Below are 20963 nucleotides of genomic sequence, written 5' to 3'. Positions count from 1 at the left end.
TTGTGTAATTTCAGTTAATGTAAGTATTTCAATAGCTGAAGTATGTGTTTGGTAATTTAATACAGGACTCAAATCTTGTTAATGCAGTTTTTTTAACAATATAAAATTTGTGAGGGATTAATCTTTTAGCTGCTGAAAAGAAATAAAGTCCGACGTTCTCAGTAAATGCTACAACCAATCTCATAGGCAAAAAGTTGTATTTGGTCTGAAAGAATTATTTTATCTCACATTGCTTCTGACTCACGTGCCTAGCAATTTAAATGCTAGTTTGGGGTTATTCAGATGCCCATGTTTCTTCACATATGTAAATAAACCACCTATTTAAAAAAAATCATAGCTTAAATAATACTCTGCCAAGTCTAGTGCATACACCACGTTTTGAAATTGCTTCCTTAAAGACACAAGGAGGAAGAATAGTTTTTTGTGCTAGACATTTCATATAATGAGTGCATACTAAGCTGAATTCGTATAAGCTGCAGCAGGAATTCAGTTTTATGAATTTAGATTGTCCTGGCATTAGTCCAGAGGGAGAGGGTGGAGTCTGCAATGTCTCTGATGTGGCTGCTGTCATTTAAACACATGGGATTCTGAAGCATACAGTAGGAAAGCAGACAGGTTTTTAAAATCATACAAAGAAAAATCATACAAAGAATCAATCACAGTTTCTGATTAAGAACACTTTTTTTCTTCCTTTAAATGTACAAATTACATATCAAAGGAATGAATAGCCTTAGTGTGAAGTTATTACAAGCTCATAGATGCATTTAAAAAAACCTGCTTTTCGCCTGACTGGAGCAAAGGAGCTGAATTACTTAGGTCAAGTTTTCCACTCCAGCAGATTTTACAGATGTAGGCATTGTGGCTTTAACACATGGATTTTTGACAATGTTTGTGATTTCTTGTGAAAACTATTCTCGCATGTGTTGCTTCCCTGAGCCTCAGACCTACCTGAAGTAGACACAATGCTCTGACAGATACCGATTTCAATCATATTTTAAAAGTAATAGGAAGAACCGTTCAGAAAAAGATGCTTGTGCTGTAACTAACAGTTGCTTACAGTGCCTCTAGGCAGAAAGCCCTATCATCTGTCATTAGCAGACAGTTATTTCCAATGATGGTATCAAAGTACTGGTTACGAAAAGGGAGCTCTTCTATAGTATGCTTCCTCTTCTATAGTATGCTTCCTTATACAGCGTTCCCTGCTAGGGAGCCTTGTAACTGAACACTGAAGTCAGTGTTCACCTAATAAAATCAGACTCAAGCAGAGCTCAGGATGAATTGAACAATCTAAAAACTTTAAAAAGCAGCCTCCCAACCTCAGCTCCTGTTCCCCCAAACAGTAGCAGCAGTAGTGTGGGAACTGTCCTGGAAGGATGGAGGTAGGACTAGGGGCTGATCAGCGGATTACAACTGTGACAGTAAAAACACATTAACCCTTCTGTATTTAACAATGGGAGTTTCAGAAGCAAAAGGCTTCTTAAGCAGTAAAATAAGGATGGTAAGAGTAACAGGCATCTGCTCTAAAAAGCTAGCAAAAGCACTAACAGTATCTCACCCCACACAGGCTCCACTGCATGTCCCAAAATCTTGAAAAAGCTGAGATGCTATCAGTGGCTGGTGGAAGTGTGAGTGGAAGCAGAAGGTTTGGAATGGAACGGCACGCAAGAGGTGTGCAGCTGACCCAGGCAAGCCTGGTTTACTTACTCTAAACAGTATCAGGTTGACATTTTCAAAACAGCCCCACCATCTGGGGATGTCAGCTGACACTGGCACCATTGCACCGCTGCTTCACCGTCCTTTGACCTGGTGCCTAAATGCCACCCTTGAGGGATAAAAAAAGACTATTGAGAGAGTGGGCCTTGCTGCAGCACTGCCTTCCAGGGAAGCTATAGAGCTCTCCCACCACAGCACTGTTGCTGGAGAGCAAAGGCCAAGGCAATATCTATCAGCAAGCACTGCTTAAGCTGAGGCTTCAGGTTCGAAAGGCTAGATAGAGCCCGGCACGTCACCTGTATGGTTCTCAGGACAAGCCAAGTAGTTGAACAGCCGTGGAAAATTATTAATCTCCACTAGCATTCCTGCGGGGTTGCTGCTTAAACTGTTGAATTCTTAACTACGCTTTGAGCAAGACGTTCACAAATTTAAAATAAAAAAAAAAGGTACCTGAAAAAGGGGAAAAGCTGCTTATGATGCTGTTCTGATCTGGCTGATGGAGGCAGATATGGGACACACGTAGGGGTTTTTTCCATATTAGTCCCCACCATTTTCACCTCTTACAGCAGCTAATGCTTCCCTGTGCGTTACTGAACAGGCATAGCCAGTCATACCCTGGGGGTACACACAGGGGCAGTTTGGGAATCCAGATAAATGAAAGTACTATGACCATGAAAGACACGCGGAGCATATCTCCTTTTCTTTGGAGCACTATAATAAAAGCTCCAGCTTCTGGGTGGCATTCATGGGAAAGCACTAGGGTTCTCCAGATACCTCTCGTTGTATTGTCTGCAAGACACTTTGTGCAAATTTGGCATGAAGCACCTGTCACCCATCTTAACAGCTGTGCATATAACACACCTAAGAATTTTCATAATAAAAGTCACCCGTACAATTTCTAAAGGACTGATGTCACCACATCTGAAGACAGAAATTCTGACATAACTGTTTGACCCCTCCCAAGTAACAGCACTTATCAAAATTCACACAGCTCAGCCTTGTATTTAAAGCATAAGGCTGCGTGTCTGTCATTAGCGCAGCTACTACGCTTTTGTTCCTAGTCATAATGAATTTATACTTCAGCTGGATTTTTTGGCACTTTGGTGAGAAAGCTCTGGACAGCTAGAACAGACCTGCTCGATCATTTTTTTTTTTCTTCTTTGTATTAATTTTCCACCTGTGAAACCCAAAATCCCGCCACCAAGTGCAGCTGCAATTCCTGCTACTTTGAAGCCTGCGAGGAGACCAATAGGACCCCCCACCACTCCACCAATGACTGCACCTGCCACAGGAAGGGCTGCCAGCTTGTATTTTGCAGCCTGTAAAGGGGAAAAAAAAGCAAGAGTTAGAATACTTGCCTGTGGAGATGTGTGTTTCCCCCTTATTGCTCTCAGCAATGACTTAAAGCTCAGTGATAAACTTTACAAATTAGTATTTAAAAAAAGATGATCTCCTATCCCACACACATGACAGAACATAGTAAAAACAAGTCAAAATTGAGCTGTCTCATGTATGCAGTTGTGAACCAGGTCCCTTTTCCATGGTTCTGGCTGATTATATACACTATTTATTACTTTGTTGCCATCACTAAGTCAATGAGAAACTGAGAAAATGCTCACTGTTCAGTAACATGCCTGAATCAAGGTTTGTGGCTTATTAGCAACTATCACTGACATCTACATAGAATGGGACTGAAATTGTATGTTATCATCAACCTGTTTTACACTTATTTCATTCTTGTGACCCAATCGTTGAATGTGCTTGTCTTTGCAGATAAACCAAAGCAGCATCAGAATAGCATTACAAAAATGAAAAAAATTTTTTATTTCCTAGTAGTCTGGATGTGGCAGAAAATTACAAGGAAGATTGATTTTTTTTTTTCCCCTGCTACCTGTGAGTCATTTCTTTCTTATTTCCTTAATTGCTGGCTCCCTCAGCATTAAAGACGGCAGATCAATTGGGTTAATACAGAGGATTGCTGGGAGGCAGAGTACCATTGATTCACCAGCAGGAGCAGATCCCTACCTTTCCCAAGTTTTTGGTTCCCTCTTTAACATTCACAGCAGCACTGTTGACATGGTCTTCAATCCTGTCAATCTTCTCCTGCTGAGACTAGATGCAAAGGAATTACGAGTGAGGTAACCTGCTGGGAAGCAGCAGTGAGCCAATACACACCATTTTAATGCCTGTAATCAGGGCCCCACAGCCACTTTCATCTGCTACACACTGCAGCCGTGCAGCCTTAATGGTGGTTCATTAATAGCATCTGATAAACTGGGCTGAAACTACAAACTTACTTTAAAAAAAATCGTAACTATTAAGTAATAATAGTGTGGGTATTATACAATGTGTTGCTGCAGTTACAGAAAACAACCGAAAATACGGATTTCTACATCTTTTTTCTGAATAGATGAACTCGCATTCCAAAGGGAAAAATAATCCAAACTGGCCTTTTTGTTTCCTATTGAGTTTCAAATTTTAAAAAAATAATTCTATAAAGAGCATTTATAAGATCAGTACCAACTCCAACATACAAAACTGCACTAAGAAATCTAAATAGTAGTGTTTAACTATGACATTATAAAACACAGGCTTAACTTTACAAATAGAGTAGTGACAGTACTGAAAATATACTTGATGTTACTCTGCATTTCACTGTTTGATTTTACAAAAATGTTCCATCCTTTCTCCAAGTGCCGTCAGATTCCCCTGCAGTCTCTCAGAAAACACTGGAGCAGAAGATAAAGGGGTTTGGGGGTTTGTTTGTTCTGATTTTAATCTCAGCAGTTTATGTCACAAAATAATGAGATTTAAGCTGAAAATAAGAGGCATTCTTAACTTTTTTCTCTTTCTAATTCAGAAACTGCTCAATCTGCCAGCTCTGGTACCTTCACTTGTATCCAATCCACACACTTTAGATGCTTGCTGTTATATCTAATGATGGTTGGGTCTGAAATCCAGGAAGTCCTGGGAACAGGAACCCCCTCCTTTTTAGCTAAAGCTGCTAACATTTAGGCTACTGAATAAAAATTTTTGCAGTCCCTCTCCTGTCTAATGAAATCTTAAGTCTTTTTTTCTGTATATGTGAAGCAGCACATATTCAGCAGAAAGGATAAAAGTTAGCTTATCTATCCCAACTAATCCGATAGCAAGGAGATTAAAGAACTCTCCTAGGAGATGAGAACTGTGGCTTTGAATTCCCAGTGGCACAGGAAGAACTAAATATTGGGAACTGAGTGTGGATGATGAAGACCTTTTGGCAGCTTTGTGACAGCAGAGAAAAGGTGTGATAAAAGGTGAAGGAAACCTAAGACTTTTCTAGTACTCCTGAACAGGCAAGAAAAAGTACTTGAGAAACACCCAACCTGTGCGGTGAAGGCCATCGTCACCATTAGGATTAGAAATTGTACATACGAATAGCACCTGTGGAGAAGTCTGCGGTCAATACTGTAGAGCTTCTGGCCAAGGACACTGGCTAGAATATCAGTAGTTGCTCTGGTGACAAGAACTTAGGAGCAATTACCAGCACTAGTGCTGAAACAGAAGACTATTGCCTTCTCAAAAAATTACCTTGACAGAGCCTCAATCAACAGGAGAGCCACAAAGCCACTTGTAGCAATGAGTCACTCATGTAGGGAAAGAAAAGCTGTTAGTTTTCTAACCAGATGGGGCAGCCGAGTAGTTAAAATAATGCTTTTGAACATTTCTCTTCTGTTGACACTTAAAAAACAAAATAAAACCTTTCACCTTACTGCTAGACAACATGACGTAAACATTATATGCATCACCTACTACTTTGGAAAGTATTTAACGTACAGTCTTTGAAACTATAGGTGTATTTACCATGGGTCCCAAGTAGCAAAGACAGCACCTTCACGCAGGCATCTCAGCTCACTGTGGGGAAACTGCTCTGCCTCTGCTGGCACTTTCCTGAAGTTCCTAACAGTGACTAGGATTTTGTAGTCTTTAAATACTGGACTGAAAATTCAGTTAATGCTATTCTGCTATTCTGATTTTTTGGTAAGTGATACCAGCTCAGTCTGAGTTCACACTACGGACAGAAGTACTGCTCATCTTTTTTTCCCCCAACTAGGAGTTACCCGTTCGCCCTCCTTTTGTACAAGACTCTAAGATAGAATGCAGAATTAATACTTACGCTGACTAAGACAGAAAAATCAGTCACCAACTGGCTAAGCTGAATCAAGTCCTACAAGTAAGAAACAAATGTTACTTTGTAATAGTTGCTAAAAACAAAAGCACCAATAGGGCAGTGAAGGCATTGCAACATACCTCTTCTAAATTTTCCCAGGACTCAGCTGCATTTTCTTCCTGAGGTATTTCAGGAAGGCGGGAGTAGATCTGGATTAAACTTTGGGAGCCATCCTTCACTTCCATGTTATATGAAGTTTCTGAATGAGAAATACGATGTTTATAAATAAATGCACTGAATCAGAATGCAGGTGATGTGCAAAGTTTCTCGCTCTTAATCTTTCTCAAGGCTAAATCAGTATTTAATCTAATTCAAGCCAAACAGCAGCCCTGAAAATGCTCATATAGGGAAAAGTCTTACTCACAGCACCAGACAGTTTCTTAAAAGGAAGTTATTGCCAAAGACATGAATTACTTTCTATCAGCGTGCTTTCACAATCAGTTCTGAGAATTATATTAAATTATACTTCTGAATTCAAGGAGTTAGTTAATTTTGTATCAACCGAGCTAAGAAAACTGAGCTTGGGACAAAAACTTTTCATTTACATCCAACACACAAAACCACTGTATTTCCAAAACTGAACAGACAGTTACTCATTTTATGATTGATTATTATGCTACCAGCTTGATTTTCAGCCATTTGGGACTAAAAGAAGCTGCAGGAAAAGGCTTTAGAAGTAGTGAAAACCAAGTAACGTGCTTCCCAGCATTCAGTGCTGGATCCAGCTGGGTAACGGTACTGTGAGGATGGCAAATATTTGCAGCTCTGTGGTGTAATGGAGATATTCTCAAGTACCGTCCTTTCTAAATCACCTGGACTGAATGCAGAAGACATTAGGATGGAAAAAATGGGGAATGATAGACAGCTGGGTGGCATAGGGGAGAGCAGATACATGAACAGACGTACACATACCTCCTCCAGTCAAAGAGCCCAGCCTTGAGCCACTACAGATGTAATGGCCATGTGTGTAATGACAGACAAGTAATTAAGTGGTAATAAAGTAGAACAACACGTTTGGCTTATCACAGCAAGGATTAAAGAACAGCTTGAGAGCATGAAAAGCAGACTGGAGAACGTATGTATATAAACAGTGTGAAGATCATGTTAATTTAGACAACTTTGGTTTCTGATGGAAGACAGCTACTTTAGCATGACACTGATGTTTCCTTTCCTTGAGGGTAGTATCAAGAGAAAGCTTAATATGGGAAAGACTGGTTAGATATGTCCAACAATACTAAAATGTAAATACTGCATTAAAATCTTGAGAAACAATGAATGTGCAAAGGTACTACAATAATATTATATAACTGTTACTACAACAGATACAAACAATGGAAAAATCATTTAAAAATTCAGTAATACTGCATGTTTATTCATGGAAATAAGAAAATAAAAATTATGCATTTTCATAACATTTGTCCATTTCTCAACATTTTTATCCCAGTATCTCAAAACACATGAAGGACTTAATCTTCCTACTCTCACATCAATGGAAGTCAACATCAATGAAGCTGATATTCAGCCATAATTACTAAATAAGCAGAATATCAATGATGGAGTAAGTAAGTTGGGGGTTTATTTCAGGCTTGCTTTTCTTTCTAATTATTTCTACCCCTTTGCCTTTAAGAATCCAGACACAGAAGGCACTTCCCCTTCTGCAATCATCACCTGCTCCAGGACATATTTTGGTTTATAACATCAGATTAACTAATGTTGTATACTCAGTTCTAAAATATTACTTTTCTCTTTTCAACGTAATTAATCATATATTCAAATGTGTGGATTTTTGGAGAAACCAATTCTGCTACATATTCTGACATTTAGCATTGGGTTTGAGTGTTTTATTCCATTTCAATTCTCCAAAACCCTATTTCAAAATCACGTTTCTTCTGCCAAGAGAAGTGTACTCTTCCCTGATCAGCCACATGCATGCTATAGTTGGCTGAAAGTAAAATACAATTCAAAAGAAAATAAAAAAGCTCACTAAGCAAAATTGCCTCGTCACAAATTACATTCCTTACTCTGGTCTGTCCTTAACAATGTATACTGACCTACTATAGAAACACATATCCTTCAAAGTACGGAAATGATACTGTAGTTTTGCATGACACATTCAAGAGAACTTAAAATTCTTTTTAATTTTTTTAAATTTTTTTAAAAAAAGATTTAAAATGTAGGTTTACAATGTTATTGTTTTCTAATAACTAAAAATTAGTGGGGGAAAAAAACCTCAAGAAAATCCTTTACTCACTTCAAAAAACTAAAGTAAAGAACAAGAAGGGTAAGAGAAGGTGCAGTCACACTTGGGCTGTAAGTTTGAGTAAGAAATTTATATTCACTAGTTCATGTTTTATCAAGTCTTAACCAATTTTAATAGAACTGAGAATAGAAGTGGCTCCAGCGGTTCCCTTACAGCATCTCCACAGAAATGCAGTAATACAAAACACCTCTGCAGATTTCATAGAGCAGCTTCACACCTCATTACACTCAAGATAAAAATCTAATGCTCTGGAAGATTCAATATGTTGCTTCTAAAAGATTTTAGTAATTTTAAGAGTGGAGTCTCACCTTTTGTTAATATTTGTTTAAAATGCAATTAAATTCCATTTCTATTGGACCTCAGCTGAGGATGGTGAAGGGGGGAAGGGACTACATCGTATCACTGATGCCTTCTAAATGGGCCATTTGAATTTGTAAACTCCTTCCTTCTCTACCAGATGGGAAGCAACAAGCTACAAAGAACGGGCATGCTGAAGCTCCTTTGATTAAGATCAGCAGCCAAGATTTGCTTTCAGGACTGTAGCCTCTAAGCACAAAAGAACAGGCAATATATTGCATCTGTGTTAGCAATTCAAGACAGCTGCTTTCACAGGCAGGCAAACTTGAAAAAAAAAATATCTGTTTAATTGTATTTAGTTGTCTGCCTGTCTGTATGTTTCACTTTAAATGGGGTGAATTACTTCCGAATTCTTGAGCAGACTTGCAGGAACGTGTCATTCCAGTAATATCTTTCTGTTCTTCTCATCCCGATCTTTCTGATCAATTGCTTGTCTTTCTGAAGTGCTGTTATGCTCAATGTCCTCCATACTTTCAAGGTATTTCAGATTTAAAAAGCAGTCCTGTTCTTTGAAATTAAACTCTAGTTCCCATTTACGACCTATGTAACTGTTAGAAAAGCAATAAGCCAGGACAAGGCCTTTCCAATGAAATGCCAGAATGCATTGAGGACAACTGCAGAAAGTTACCAAAAGAAGAGATATTTTAAATTTAGTTTTAATCGTAACAGAGAAGATCTCTCAAAGAGCCTGAAAGAAATGGCCACTATGCATGAAGGGGATCAGTGAATAACAGAGCTCACTATTGTAAAACTCAGAGTAGCAGATGGAAGGCAATGAGCTCCCCCAAAAGAGGTATCAACAAATGCAACAAACTGATTAACTATGGGGAAGAAGTTCCTAAAGGATAAAGGATTGCAGAAGAGCTGGCAGACACTAATAAAACAGGCTATGCTGAAGATGACAGCAAATTGTCCTGATGCAGAGGAAAACATTTATGGCTTCAGCAAAAGCTCTTCAATGCCCTGGATACCAAGAATTTGACACACAATTAAGATGAGTACGAGGAATAATAGAAGCATGGGAAGTCAGTATCAGAAAGACTGGGACGTGTAAATTGCAACTACTAAGGGGTATAAATGGTACCAAGAAAGTGTCTGTGAATGCTTTTGAAGTTAGAGGAAGACAAAGGAAGGATAAGTGCATTGCTAGGTAAAGAAAGAAAAGACAGATGACTAGGAGAAAGATTAAGTCAGTCTTTATGCAAATGGGTAGCTGTAATTAGGTACTTCATGCAATTAATTTAGACAAGAAAGAAAAAAAGGGACAGGGTGAAACAGGTTAAAAATATTTTGATGAGCTAGATCTACTCAAGTCCTGAGGGTCCAATGAAATCCATTCTAGGGCATTAAAAAACAGTTCAAGCATTTTTCTGAGAACTTGAATAAGGGGGTCCCAGAGGACTGCAAGAGAATAGAATCCGTTATCGTCCTTTTTTGGAGGGGAAGGAGAACGCAGCAAATACCCAGATTTTGAAACCCACAAAGATATAAGGACAAACTACTGACCAATCAACTAAGATGCTGAAGGTGTTGAAAAAATCCAGATTCATATGCCAGAAGCTAACTCAGTCTATTTTATTGGCCTGGTAAGAAGAAAAATTTTTTTTATGATGAGGGTGATGAGACACTTGAACAGGCTGCCCAGAGGAGCTGTGGATGCCCCATCCCCGGCTGTATTCAAGGCCAGGCTGGATGGGGCTTTGAGCAAGCTGGTCTGGTGGAAGGTGCCCCTGCCCACTTCAGGAGGGCTGGACTACATGGTATTTACAAGTCCCTTCCAACCCAAACTGTTCTGTGATTCTGTATTTGGTGTATACTGATGTTCATAAGGCTTTCTGATACTACTGCACATGACATTCCTGAAAGCCAGCCCAGTCTTCAACTCTACTTTTCTTTTCTCCCTATTTGACCATTAGACTCGCTAGCTTATTAATCACACTTGAAAGACTTCTTGTAGTTCTTTATGTAGCAATAAGAAGGGTAATGAAATCAAATTTGATAGCAGATTCTTCTACAATGCTGCTGACTGAGGACACTTCTAATGTTAAGATACATGGAATTTTCAAACAATTTTAAACAATATGTATTGTTTAAATTAAGGCTCTGATTTTAAGAGTCTTAAAAACAAGCTCTGGGCAGCCTCTTCAAGTGCTGCTACTGCAGCAATCAATCTAATTACTGTTACGTGGAAGGATTTAATCCTGATGTAACCAACTTTCTCACAGATCATTAGCAGCAAACATGAGCTGGTACTAGGGCATAATAAGGGCTTCCCCTGAAGACGGAATGGTAGAACAAAGAATGAAGGACACTTTGTACAGAAAGGAGGGAAGAACAGCAAACATTTCTGGCTTGTAGCGCATTACAGTTCAAAATCTTTTATTTAAATGGATTTATACTGTTTCCTGCTTTCTTGTCAGTTATCAAGTTAAAATGCTAGCGGAAGAGATGTTCTCCTTTATATAGAAACTTGCTCCTCTTTTCCATGTATTTCAGCAGTGGCATAATATATCACCTGTCATAAAAATTGTTTTCTTCTTGATGTTGCAAGCACTAATTCAATGAAAATGGCCTAAATGATTACTTGCACACGTTCAAGTGCTTGGGGCCGGGGGGGTGGGGTGGGGAAGAAGTCAAGCTATCGTGAAACATGAATGTAAGTATTCTGCTTCCTATGAACAGTCTCCTATTTCAAGATCCAAGGCTACGGGATCCTTCTCATGGAAGGCCACAGCTATTTAATTTGTTAAGACATTTAATTAGGGAATTCTCCACTTATTAAAACTCAGTCATAAGTCATGAGAAAAGTGTGGTGTAGGGAAGAAATCCACTTCTTGATTAATAATTATTAATCAACTGAAATCTCATTTGTTTACTTCATTTATAGCTGGTCAGAGAAACTGCAAACTGGATACAATGATATAGATATGATAGATACAGAAATTAAATTCTACTACCTCCTCCTACAGTTGCAGATCTGGTTAAAGAGGCATCCTCCTGTCCTTCAAGTTGCCTTTTAAGTTCTTCTGCAGATTCAGAATGGAGCTGCAGGAAATCTTTTATGGCAAATGAAGCTTCGTCTTTCACAGGTTTTATCATTCTCTGCAGAACTGGGATGTCTTCTTGTCGGACTCGCAAACACAGTTTTTCCATCTCTCTCATATTGGCACGAAGTTGCTGTAACATTAAGAGTTACTTTGTAGCTCACTATGTAAGAGCACCAGGACCTTCAGTGGTTGGGAAGCAACTATCATCTTGATTATCTTTAAATAATCATAAAAAGTGCCATTTCTAAGCTTTAATAAACTAAGACCAAAAAAAAGCCTCAGAAGTCCCAGGCTTCAAGCAATCCCCATGTTCCAGGTCACTTCTCCTCTCCACCCATTTTGTTTTCCATACTCTATTGTTTGACTGCAGCTGGGTCACCTGTCAAAGATGCCCCTGATCACTGTAAAAGCCCGTGCCTCCAGTAACACAGCCAACCCTCCCCTGAACCCATCCTGGGACTCCCAGACCCTGTGATTTTGTGACCCAGTGCTATTCCCTGGTCTTTTTACAGTGCTTTTGCAGAAGAGTCAGCGTATAAATCATAAAGCACTCTGCAGAGAAGGGGCTTATCCTTACTTAAGGTAGCTCAACCTAAAGATGATCCCTTCTGAGTAAATGACCTACCTCCACCTCTTCCTAAGGCAGGGGACAGTCCTGTAGCCAACAATGATACTGAGCAAGACAGCAATTAGTCACCTCAACCAGAGCTCAACACTGTCCATAGAGGAAGGCATCTGCACGTCCAAGCACTTCTTACTTGGAGGTGCCACTACATCATAACCAGCTCACTTAAGTCCATTGTATTTTTAGTATTTGCTTGTGCTTGTGAGTTCACTCGGTTTTCCATCTATTAAAAAAAAAATGGGGGCGGCAGCTCCCAACACAGCAGTCCCTAAACAGTGCAATGAAGCATCACTGGGACATACTGAATCTTTCTGGACACGGCCTGCTTTCCATAAGGGAAACTAAGCTAGCTGCCGCGGGATAATAAGAACCAAAGATCAAGGAAGAGATGGTACCTGTTATCTTCTCTGGCAAACTAATTTATCCACAGTATCAGCCAACCACAAAAGAAGGGAGAAATATCTTTGAAGCCATCCCCATAAATATTTTTATTTATTTTTATTGCTGTCAGTTTTATACTTTATCCACTTCTCCAACAAAGAAGTCAGTCTGTTTTATTTTGGGTTTCAATTAAAAGTATTTAACTAATTAATTCACTATGTAATTATTTAAGTTATTTCAGTGTCTGTGATCAATTTAGGCCTTCGCCAAAATATTTACACAAGTCGCAACAAGTTAAAATAATATCCAAATAAAGTGATTGCTTCTCAAAATTTGCTTTTTTAAATAATAAATAACTGCTGTGACTATAGCACTTCAGGATACTATTATTCACAACCCCCAACTAGCCCAACACTATTATTTGCATTTTGTAAAGAAAACTTCAGGGACAAAGGAGAAGACCACTTTTTTTTGCAATATTTATCTTCTTTTTTCAGAAGGACGAATGTATTAGTTTGATTGGAATATCAAATATAATAAAAGAGAGAAATATTTCTTTTAGTTACAAGAGTTTTGAGAAGATATAAACTATTCACAACCAGCAAGAAGAGTCTGTGCGTGGGCATGTCCTGTGAGATAAATTTCTGTCTACAGCTAAAATAGAGGGGGGTTTTATTGCCTAGGCTTTTAAAATCTAAAAATGCACACCACCTTTTCTACAGATTAAAAGAAGAAATTTATAGTTTAAATTACGCCCCTTCTTAAAAACAAGAGGTTTTATCTAACTATATAAAAAAGTAATAAAAATAATATTCATTGCATTACATTATAAGGTGATGTAATAAATCATATTTTTTATTGCACTGTTTACCAACTGTTTTGAAATTTCTTCTCACAGCAGAACAAAAGAATGGATTAACACCAGTGAGTGGTTAGAAAAAGAAAGGTTTTCTTCAGTAATGCAAACCAGGTGCAGGTAATGCTTTCGAAAGGCAATATTGCTTACCTGGAAAAGCAGGAACTAAATGGAACTTTTTTTCTTTACATACACTAGTAGAATTAATTTACCATGTATAAAGAAATAGTAGAAATATAATTAGAGAAGGAGGAAATTGATTCAACAACAAATGAAAGTAACACTGCCCAAGCCGTATTAGGCAACCAAAGAAAGAACTACTGATTCATAAAAATCATTTGTCAAATTATTAAGAGGATATTCTACTGTATGCTTAAATTAGAAGTATTACTAGCCAAGTTAAGCTGCATTATATAAAACTAATCCCAGGTAAAAATACTGATTAACGATAAAAAAATCAGATACAAAAAGTAAGTTTGTAAGATGTTGAACTGAAACACCGTGCCTTATTTTCCTCATACATTTGTCATCTTAATCTACCTTGCTCTTCCTGTTATCTTCCTTCCATGGCCTGTCTGTAACCGCTGAAAATGGGAGAATGTCATCACTGTCATAGTCCACCACATGCCAAAATTCTCGGTTTACAAAACCTTGGAATTTCATTTAAAAGACAAAATGGGACTATCTACACACAACATTTAATTATCTATTTCATAATAAATATATGCAGGGGACCAAGTGAAGTTGATCCTGCTTTTTGTTTCAGGAAACAAAATTATTATTATCCTGTCTTTGGCCATAATGGAGACAAAAAATGACAAGTCAAACAAAACCATGTTGTGAAACAGCGATGATCGTGAGTTTGGGATAAGCTAATAATACTTCCAAAGCAGTTTCTTTAAAATAAAGAACAACAGAAAAATTCTCAGTTGAAACAGAGTTAAAATATAGCTCTGCTAGCGATTTGTACCACTACAGCTGGGGCAAATTATGAGTATGGCCAACACACAAGTATAATGAAGACGGTTACTCTGCAGAGTTGGTCACTCAACCATTCACCTTGCTGCTGCAGTTTTCAAAAATTCTGAACAGAAGCTTCAAGAGATACGAACTACTCACCCTAAGGAATGACTAAATCAGATCCTCACCTTCACTGTTCATTATTACCTCGCTGATCAAAGAAAAGTATTTGTGAGAAAGAAGATGGAGGGATCAGATTATGATATTCGCCTATTCAGTGAAATTTAATTTTAGTAACTCTTCCTTTGTGGTTTTGGAGAGAGGACTCTTGTTCCATTCACTGTCAATTAAACAGAAGCTAAATGGATCCAGCCTAGCAAGAAAGCTGAGCCCTGCTGAGAGGAGACACATCTTAGCAGCTCACCAGGGTGTAACATGATAAATGTTATGGATATGCAAATGGCTGTGACTTCTTTTCACAAGCATTTAATGGGACAGAGTTTAATTTCTGGGCAGAGCATAAAAGTGTATCACTCTCTTCCCAACTGTTTCCACTTTTAAAACCAAGCTTAGCAAGGGGGGCAATACAAAATTCTATTTTCATTTATGGGAACTCCTGAGTTTTGGACTCACCAAATTCAGCCCAAAAGACACAGAATTTTTATTTATAATATTTGCAGTTTTGGTCTATTAACTTCCAAAGCCAAATAAGACTGTTTCATACGGCTTTCTCACAAAAACTAGGAAAACAAAGCTAGCAAACCCCACAGGAAGTCATACCTCCAAAGCATGATCTGTTGTCCCTGTTTTATTTCTGACAGTTGTTTATCTAATCTGGTCTTAAAAGGACTTCTTTATGAAAAACTACAACCTCCTTGATACTGTGCTGCAAGAATTCATTACCCTAATTGCTGCAGCATTTTCCTCATCTCTAACAGAAAACTCTTGCCTCAGTTTAAACCAGATATTTCTTACCCTCTCTGTTCAAAAGAGAGAAAGACAAGCCCTGTCCTCTTTGCAACCATCCTTTCCATGTTGCAAACAGCATGCCACTGCCAGGTGTTCTTTGGGCAAAATCACAGATTTGTCAGTCTTTCCAAATAAGTCTCATTTTCTCGACTTCTGACCCTTTTCATTGCTCTCCCTGAATACTCCCTAATCAGTCCATAGCTTCCTTACATGTGTGGTGCCCAAACTGGACAAACTGTTCTACCTGGGATCCTACTACTGCTGACCAAAGAGATTGCATGAGAGACCACACTGACTACTCTCCTGTTTTTACATCCCACTACGTTATTTGACATTTTTTTATCACTACAACAGAGCTGGTTCACTTTTAGTCTGTGTCCCTCAAGTCCTCTTCTGCAAAAGTGCTGCCCCAACACAGCTTCCCATGCTGGATCTATACAGCTGACTATTGTTCTTGTCCTCACCCAAAAACATACTGATTTTTCAAGTCTTTTCTCAACATCATTATGACTTCTAATTCTGCTCTCTCCACCAGAACCCCTTAAGTCTCTCTCAGCTTTATGCTGTTTGCAAATTTTACTGTATAATGAACATTACATATTACTATATAATGAATCAGTATGTTACATAGCTATTATACAGTGCCTTCATCCCTAGGTCTCAAAGGACTTCACCGGAGTAATGTTCACTGATGTTGAGCAGATGCAGAACTGAGGTAGGGACACAATGTCTGAGCCCAATTTTCTAAAGTGTCCACAAATTTGGAGGTACATCTGGAAGATCCACCAGGATGGTGGATTCACTATATTATGTGAATAAACATAATGGATTTTCATCAGAAAAGTAAATGATAAGTGGCATGGTTTTCACAAGCACTGTGAAAAACCTGCTGAATCCATCAACACATCCAAAATGGAAAGAAACAGAGAAGTCATACATAATGAAGTTGCACTGCTTTTCCATTCTTTTCAAAATCCTTACAAACACATTCAGTAAAAAATAAAGAATAAATTATAAATTTCTATCAGAAAGTAACATAGAAAAGGAGACAAATGAGCCAAAGGAGGGATTAATTTAAATATTTTTTTAATCACTGTTGCCGGACATTACTGTACACATCTGTCCATTAAGCTTACCTTATTACTCAGCACTGTTTTAAATAATGAAGAGAAGGAATTATTGTAAGTATTCTTTTTTTTATCTTTAAAATCACAAAATATCTTCCCATATTCTGTTCTTCCTAAGTGGTTTATGAATGTTACCTCCTCTACAGATGTCTGGACATATGCAAAAAAAATGGTAAGACTCCCTGAGGAATTCAGAAGCCTTAACAGCAATTTTCAGCAAACCAGTAAACCTTACACAAAAGAGTAAAAATTCTTCATTTTTTTCCAGTATTGGTTTTTCAAAGCAGTAGTTTTTCTTCACTAATAGTGACAGCTGAATTTTCAAAGTAATGTAACTTGATGAAAAATAGATGTTGTGTTTCCACAGGGTAACTGTAGGCTGCCTTAAAATACCACCACTTCACACTCCAATACTTAACGCCCGTGAACATCACTATCAATGTTATACCAGCAACACCTGTCTCTTGTGTGCAACCAGCTTCATTACAATTGAGAAAAAGTAACAGATGACAACAAAGAAATAATGGAATCCCTACTCAGCTGCAGGCAAATGCATATAGCAACCTGCAGTAGCATGCCATGGCAGAGAGCTTGGGCTGCGCTGCCACAGCATGCCGTTAAGAACACGTAACACCACAAGGAAAAGAGGTAGTAACAAAGAGCATAAAGGAACCTCAGTGCTTCAGTGCTGACCCAGTGTGAGGTCCTTGGGCACCAGGATAAACACTGCGTCTGCGTGGCTCCACCCTGTACAAATGTCAAAGGGCTGAGATGGGACCAAAACCCTTGAAAAGGCAGCAGGGACCTGAGCTGTGAGATTATTTGCATGTAACATTCAACATCTCTACCAGTTATGGAAATATCTGAAGTTCTATCTAAGGACCCCAGCAACAGCTACCTGAAAATTTGCAGTGTAAGTATCTGCTTCAGCCATGTGTCCCTGGCAAAACCGATGTTCCCGGAGTGCTCAGAAATTCCAGCACTTCACTTACTCCATCCCCATCAGCCTATATACTGCTCCTAACACTACCAGGTAACTGAATCACGGCCGCCATGCCATTATCACACTCCATCTCCGCCACCGTTGTTCTCTTTTTCTTCTTCTAATACTATCATTACATGTAGCGTCGTATACATTTTCCAGTAGTTTACACTTCAAACTCTTTATGCTGAAATAGTACATGGATGGCACAGGTTCTCTTCTGTGCAACATATCAGTCCCTTTTTCTCTTTACCTTCTGGCACCCATGCATTAAACACTGTCAACTCTCCCTCCATTCTGCATGTTGTCATTTTAAATTACAAAGTAAATACTGCCTCCAAACCCACCACCTTAACATAAACAGGACCTCTAAGAAAGTATTGCAGTAGCTTAGCTATGCAAATGTAAAGTTGCCTTCACTTATCTTCTCTGGACTTTGTTGAAAGTAATGTAATAAAGGATATATGTTACAAATTTCTTGGCACAGGTAAAAGAAACTCTGAGTTTAAGGATATATTTACCATACAGATGGCCACAGGCTGTAATAGTGAGCTGATTTTATATGACCCTTCACTGATACCATAATCTCCAGCAGCAATAAACTCTACCCTGCTTCTCATGCTCTCCCAGTATATTTGCATAGCATTCCAGAAAGATACTTGATTTCAAGACTGCATAATTTTAAAGGTGGTACAGAAGACATGAGCCATACAAGTAAGCTTTGAAGACTTATGCAAAAGAGAGCTGACTGAAAACAATCTTTTACTTGTAAACCATTTTCAGTTGAAATGGAAATCATAAAAGTGAAAAAGGAAAAAAAAAAATTAACATTTTTCAAGTAGCTTTCCAGGTTACAGCAACACAGTGGAGAGACTACATCTGCCTAGGTATGTTTTGCAGAACAGTCTCCTTTTGTGGGCTGAATATAGACTAAAAACAGATCATTCAACCACAGTATTTTTCCTTTTTTTTCTTCAACACCTCTAGTAACTGCAGCATTTTTCTTCCTCTTACTATGAATATGATCAAGGCAGTCCCTAGGTGTTACAACAAAATACTGCCATTTCATTGAAATTGGCTTAAATCTTGCAATAATTAACTCACTGTATGGTACAGTCAGCATATATGCGGGCAAAGCCTAGCAAAACTGCATTATTTATTCAGGTCCTAACATTTTAAGAAGTCCAGGGACGGTCCCTAAAAATGAAAATCTACAAGAGCACATCGGTGTGATTTAATACATGGTATACAAGAGCTATTTTCTCAGTATTTTTGAAAGGGTGTTGTCATGCCCTACACAAAGATTTCCTTCTTCTTTGTTTCTTCACTCTCTTTTTTAGAAGTTTTTAACGTGGTATCCAGTCACCAGAAAGAAGAGGTATATATTTATGCTCATCTATACTTCTATTATAATTTTGACCATCATCAAAACTACAACAGAAGTAATTATTCTGGGTAAACTGAAAAATCAGAAAAACGGCTAATTATGTGCACATGGATTAAATGTAGAGTGGCTGTGCATATATTTGTCTAAAACCTGTGGCAGATGCCTTGGGTCAATATTGACTTAGGGATTCCTAATGTATTTTTACAACATCTAATTTTGAGAGCAAAGTGTGTGCTGCAGAGAACATTTGGTATCACAATAATTAATCTGATTTCTTCGCAAACAAACAGATCACAAGTCCATTGGTAAACATTTAAACAGCTTACAGCAAACACATTCTACATGTCATATAATTTATTATCAAGTACTCCAAACTCCTAACTATTTAATTAAAACAAAGAGCTAGTCTACTCTTCTTCCATGGAACCAGGTACTTATTCTGCTCTCTGGGTATCAGAATGTGGGCCACTTTAATGTATAACTTGTGTCCAGATCTAAAAGCAATAAACATTAAATAAAATGTAAGAAAATTTATTTTGGCTGCAAGTGAAAATGGTAGGGTTTAGGTTCAAGATAAATACAAATGTTTCTAGAGACAAATATGAGGTTTTATTACTAAAGCACTTAATGTATTTAAAAACATAATCTTAAACATGATTAATTATTGATAAATTTTGCCTTGCTAAACAAATGATACTGATAATAAAGAGAAGTCCTTCCTACCCCTCAGATGTGAAAATATATTTGAGCACAGACACAAGCAAACATGTGCTTACTACACCACACCTGTTAGAATACCATTGTTGTAATAGGATGTCCAACTTTAGAAGATTCTTTAAATATTAAGAATAAACCTAAATTCAAATTTCAGAAAGAATTGGTGAAAAATCAAAATAAACATTCAAACCTCCAAATAACAGAAAAATCAAGTAGATTTCATATATAACTTGTCATCTACACTACAAAAGCTCATTAACACCTTCCATTCCTCAAAAAAGATAACTCCAGCTCTGCCTACTAATACTGTTGTTCAATCAGGACTAAGTTATTTTTTCTGAGCTTTTTTTTTTTCATTTTTAGTCTCTCTAATTTCCCACAGGAGTCAGTAAAGCATTACAACAAACACAGAAATTTACAGTATTAGAAATATGAAATATAGTGGGTTTGGATTATGCTACCCCTGCCAGCAAAGCCTGCTGGTCTAGATGCCACATAGGTCACAAAAGGTTCATTCTAGTAACAAAGTCATGCATGTCACTCCTCTGAACATCTATGAAACCAACACAAGATGCCTTTCCTGCTGGCAAAGATATGTCTGTCCCCAGAATTTTGCCAGTACAGCATGTATGTTATAACCACTAGCTGCTATATCTGCATCAGCAAACTTTGCAGTGCAGATGTGCTCTTTGCGTTTTTCTGTGTTGATAGTCTTTTTTGGCTGTATGCTATTTAGCATCTTTGTGGGCTGTATCCTACTTAGCAGTGTGAAGGCTGATGTTTGGCATTAGCTTTTGCATCATTTTCATCACAACATGCATTGTTTTAGAAACAGATGTAAGATTCCCTGTGTGCTGAGCAATGGGTGACTGACTATGCATGAGGTCACTGAGATGATGCCATGCTGACAAATGGGTCTGGTATTTCCTCCTTTGATGACATAATGCATCTAACAAGAGATGTGCACACCAAACTAGTAGTCCAGATGTTCTGTGTTTGGTCTGAAACCACACTTTAAGATAAACAGCATCCCATACTGCAATTCCCGTCTTCTAATTTAGTAACATAAGAGGATAGTTTGCAAAAGAACAGTCTCCAAACTTTTGTTCGTTCAAGAATCCTGACACATTTCTGACTGTAGTTGCCTCATAGGACACAATTAGGAAATCCTTACCTTTTAAATGAAGTAAAGCAATACCATGTACTTCTCAAACCCACCTGTCAAATATATCTAATTTAATTCCATTAGTATCACAGTCATTTTAATATCCTTACCTGAACTGTTCGTCCTGCGTTAATGTGCTCTTCGTGCAATCTGTCCCAGAGCCTGCATCTCTGATACTAAAATAAAGGAAAAATACTCCACATAATT

At 38.0% G+C, this 20963-nt stretch overlaps 1 protein-coding gene across 4 annotated transcripts in view; it reads right to left on the bottom strand.

The window, feature by feature from the left end:
• Positions 1-73: 73 nt before the first annotated feature.
• The window catches only part of STX17 (syntaxin 17), a 35195-nt gene continuing 14305 nt past the window's right edge, over positions 74-20963 (bottom strand). For all 4 annotated transcript variants that reach the window (XM_055703788.1, XM_055703789.1, XM_055703790.1 and 1 more), the window contains exons 3-8: positions 20867-20932; positions 11498-11717; positions 6004-6122; positions 5870-5920; positions 3739-3825; positions 74-3032 (exon numbers count right to left, since the gene is read on the bottom strand). In XM_055703788.1, the coding sequence (XP_055559763.1) occupies positions 2793-3032; positions 3739-3825; positions 5870-5920; positions 6004-6122; positions 11498-11717; positions 20867-20932 (783 nt within the window). In that variant the 3' untranslated portion in view covers positions 74-2792. The remainder of the gene's footprint in view (positions 3033-3738; positions 3826-5869; positions 5921-6003; positions 6123-11497; positions 11718-20866; positions 20933-20963) is intronic.

Source organism: Falco cherrug, chromosome 3 (genome assembly GCF_023634085.1).
Source record: "Falco cherrug isolate bFalChe1 chromosome 3, bFalChe1.pri, whole genome shotgun sequence".
NCBI classification, from domain to species: domain Eukaryota; kingdom Metazoa; phylum Chordata; class Aves; order Falconiformes; family Falconidae; genus Falco; species Falco cherrug.
The sequence above is the reverse complement of the archived record's forward strand: the minus strand, read 5'-3'. Positions and strand labels throughout refer to the sequence as shown.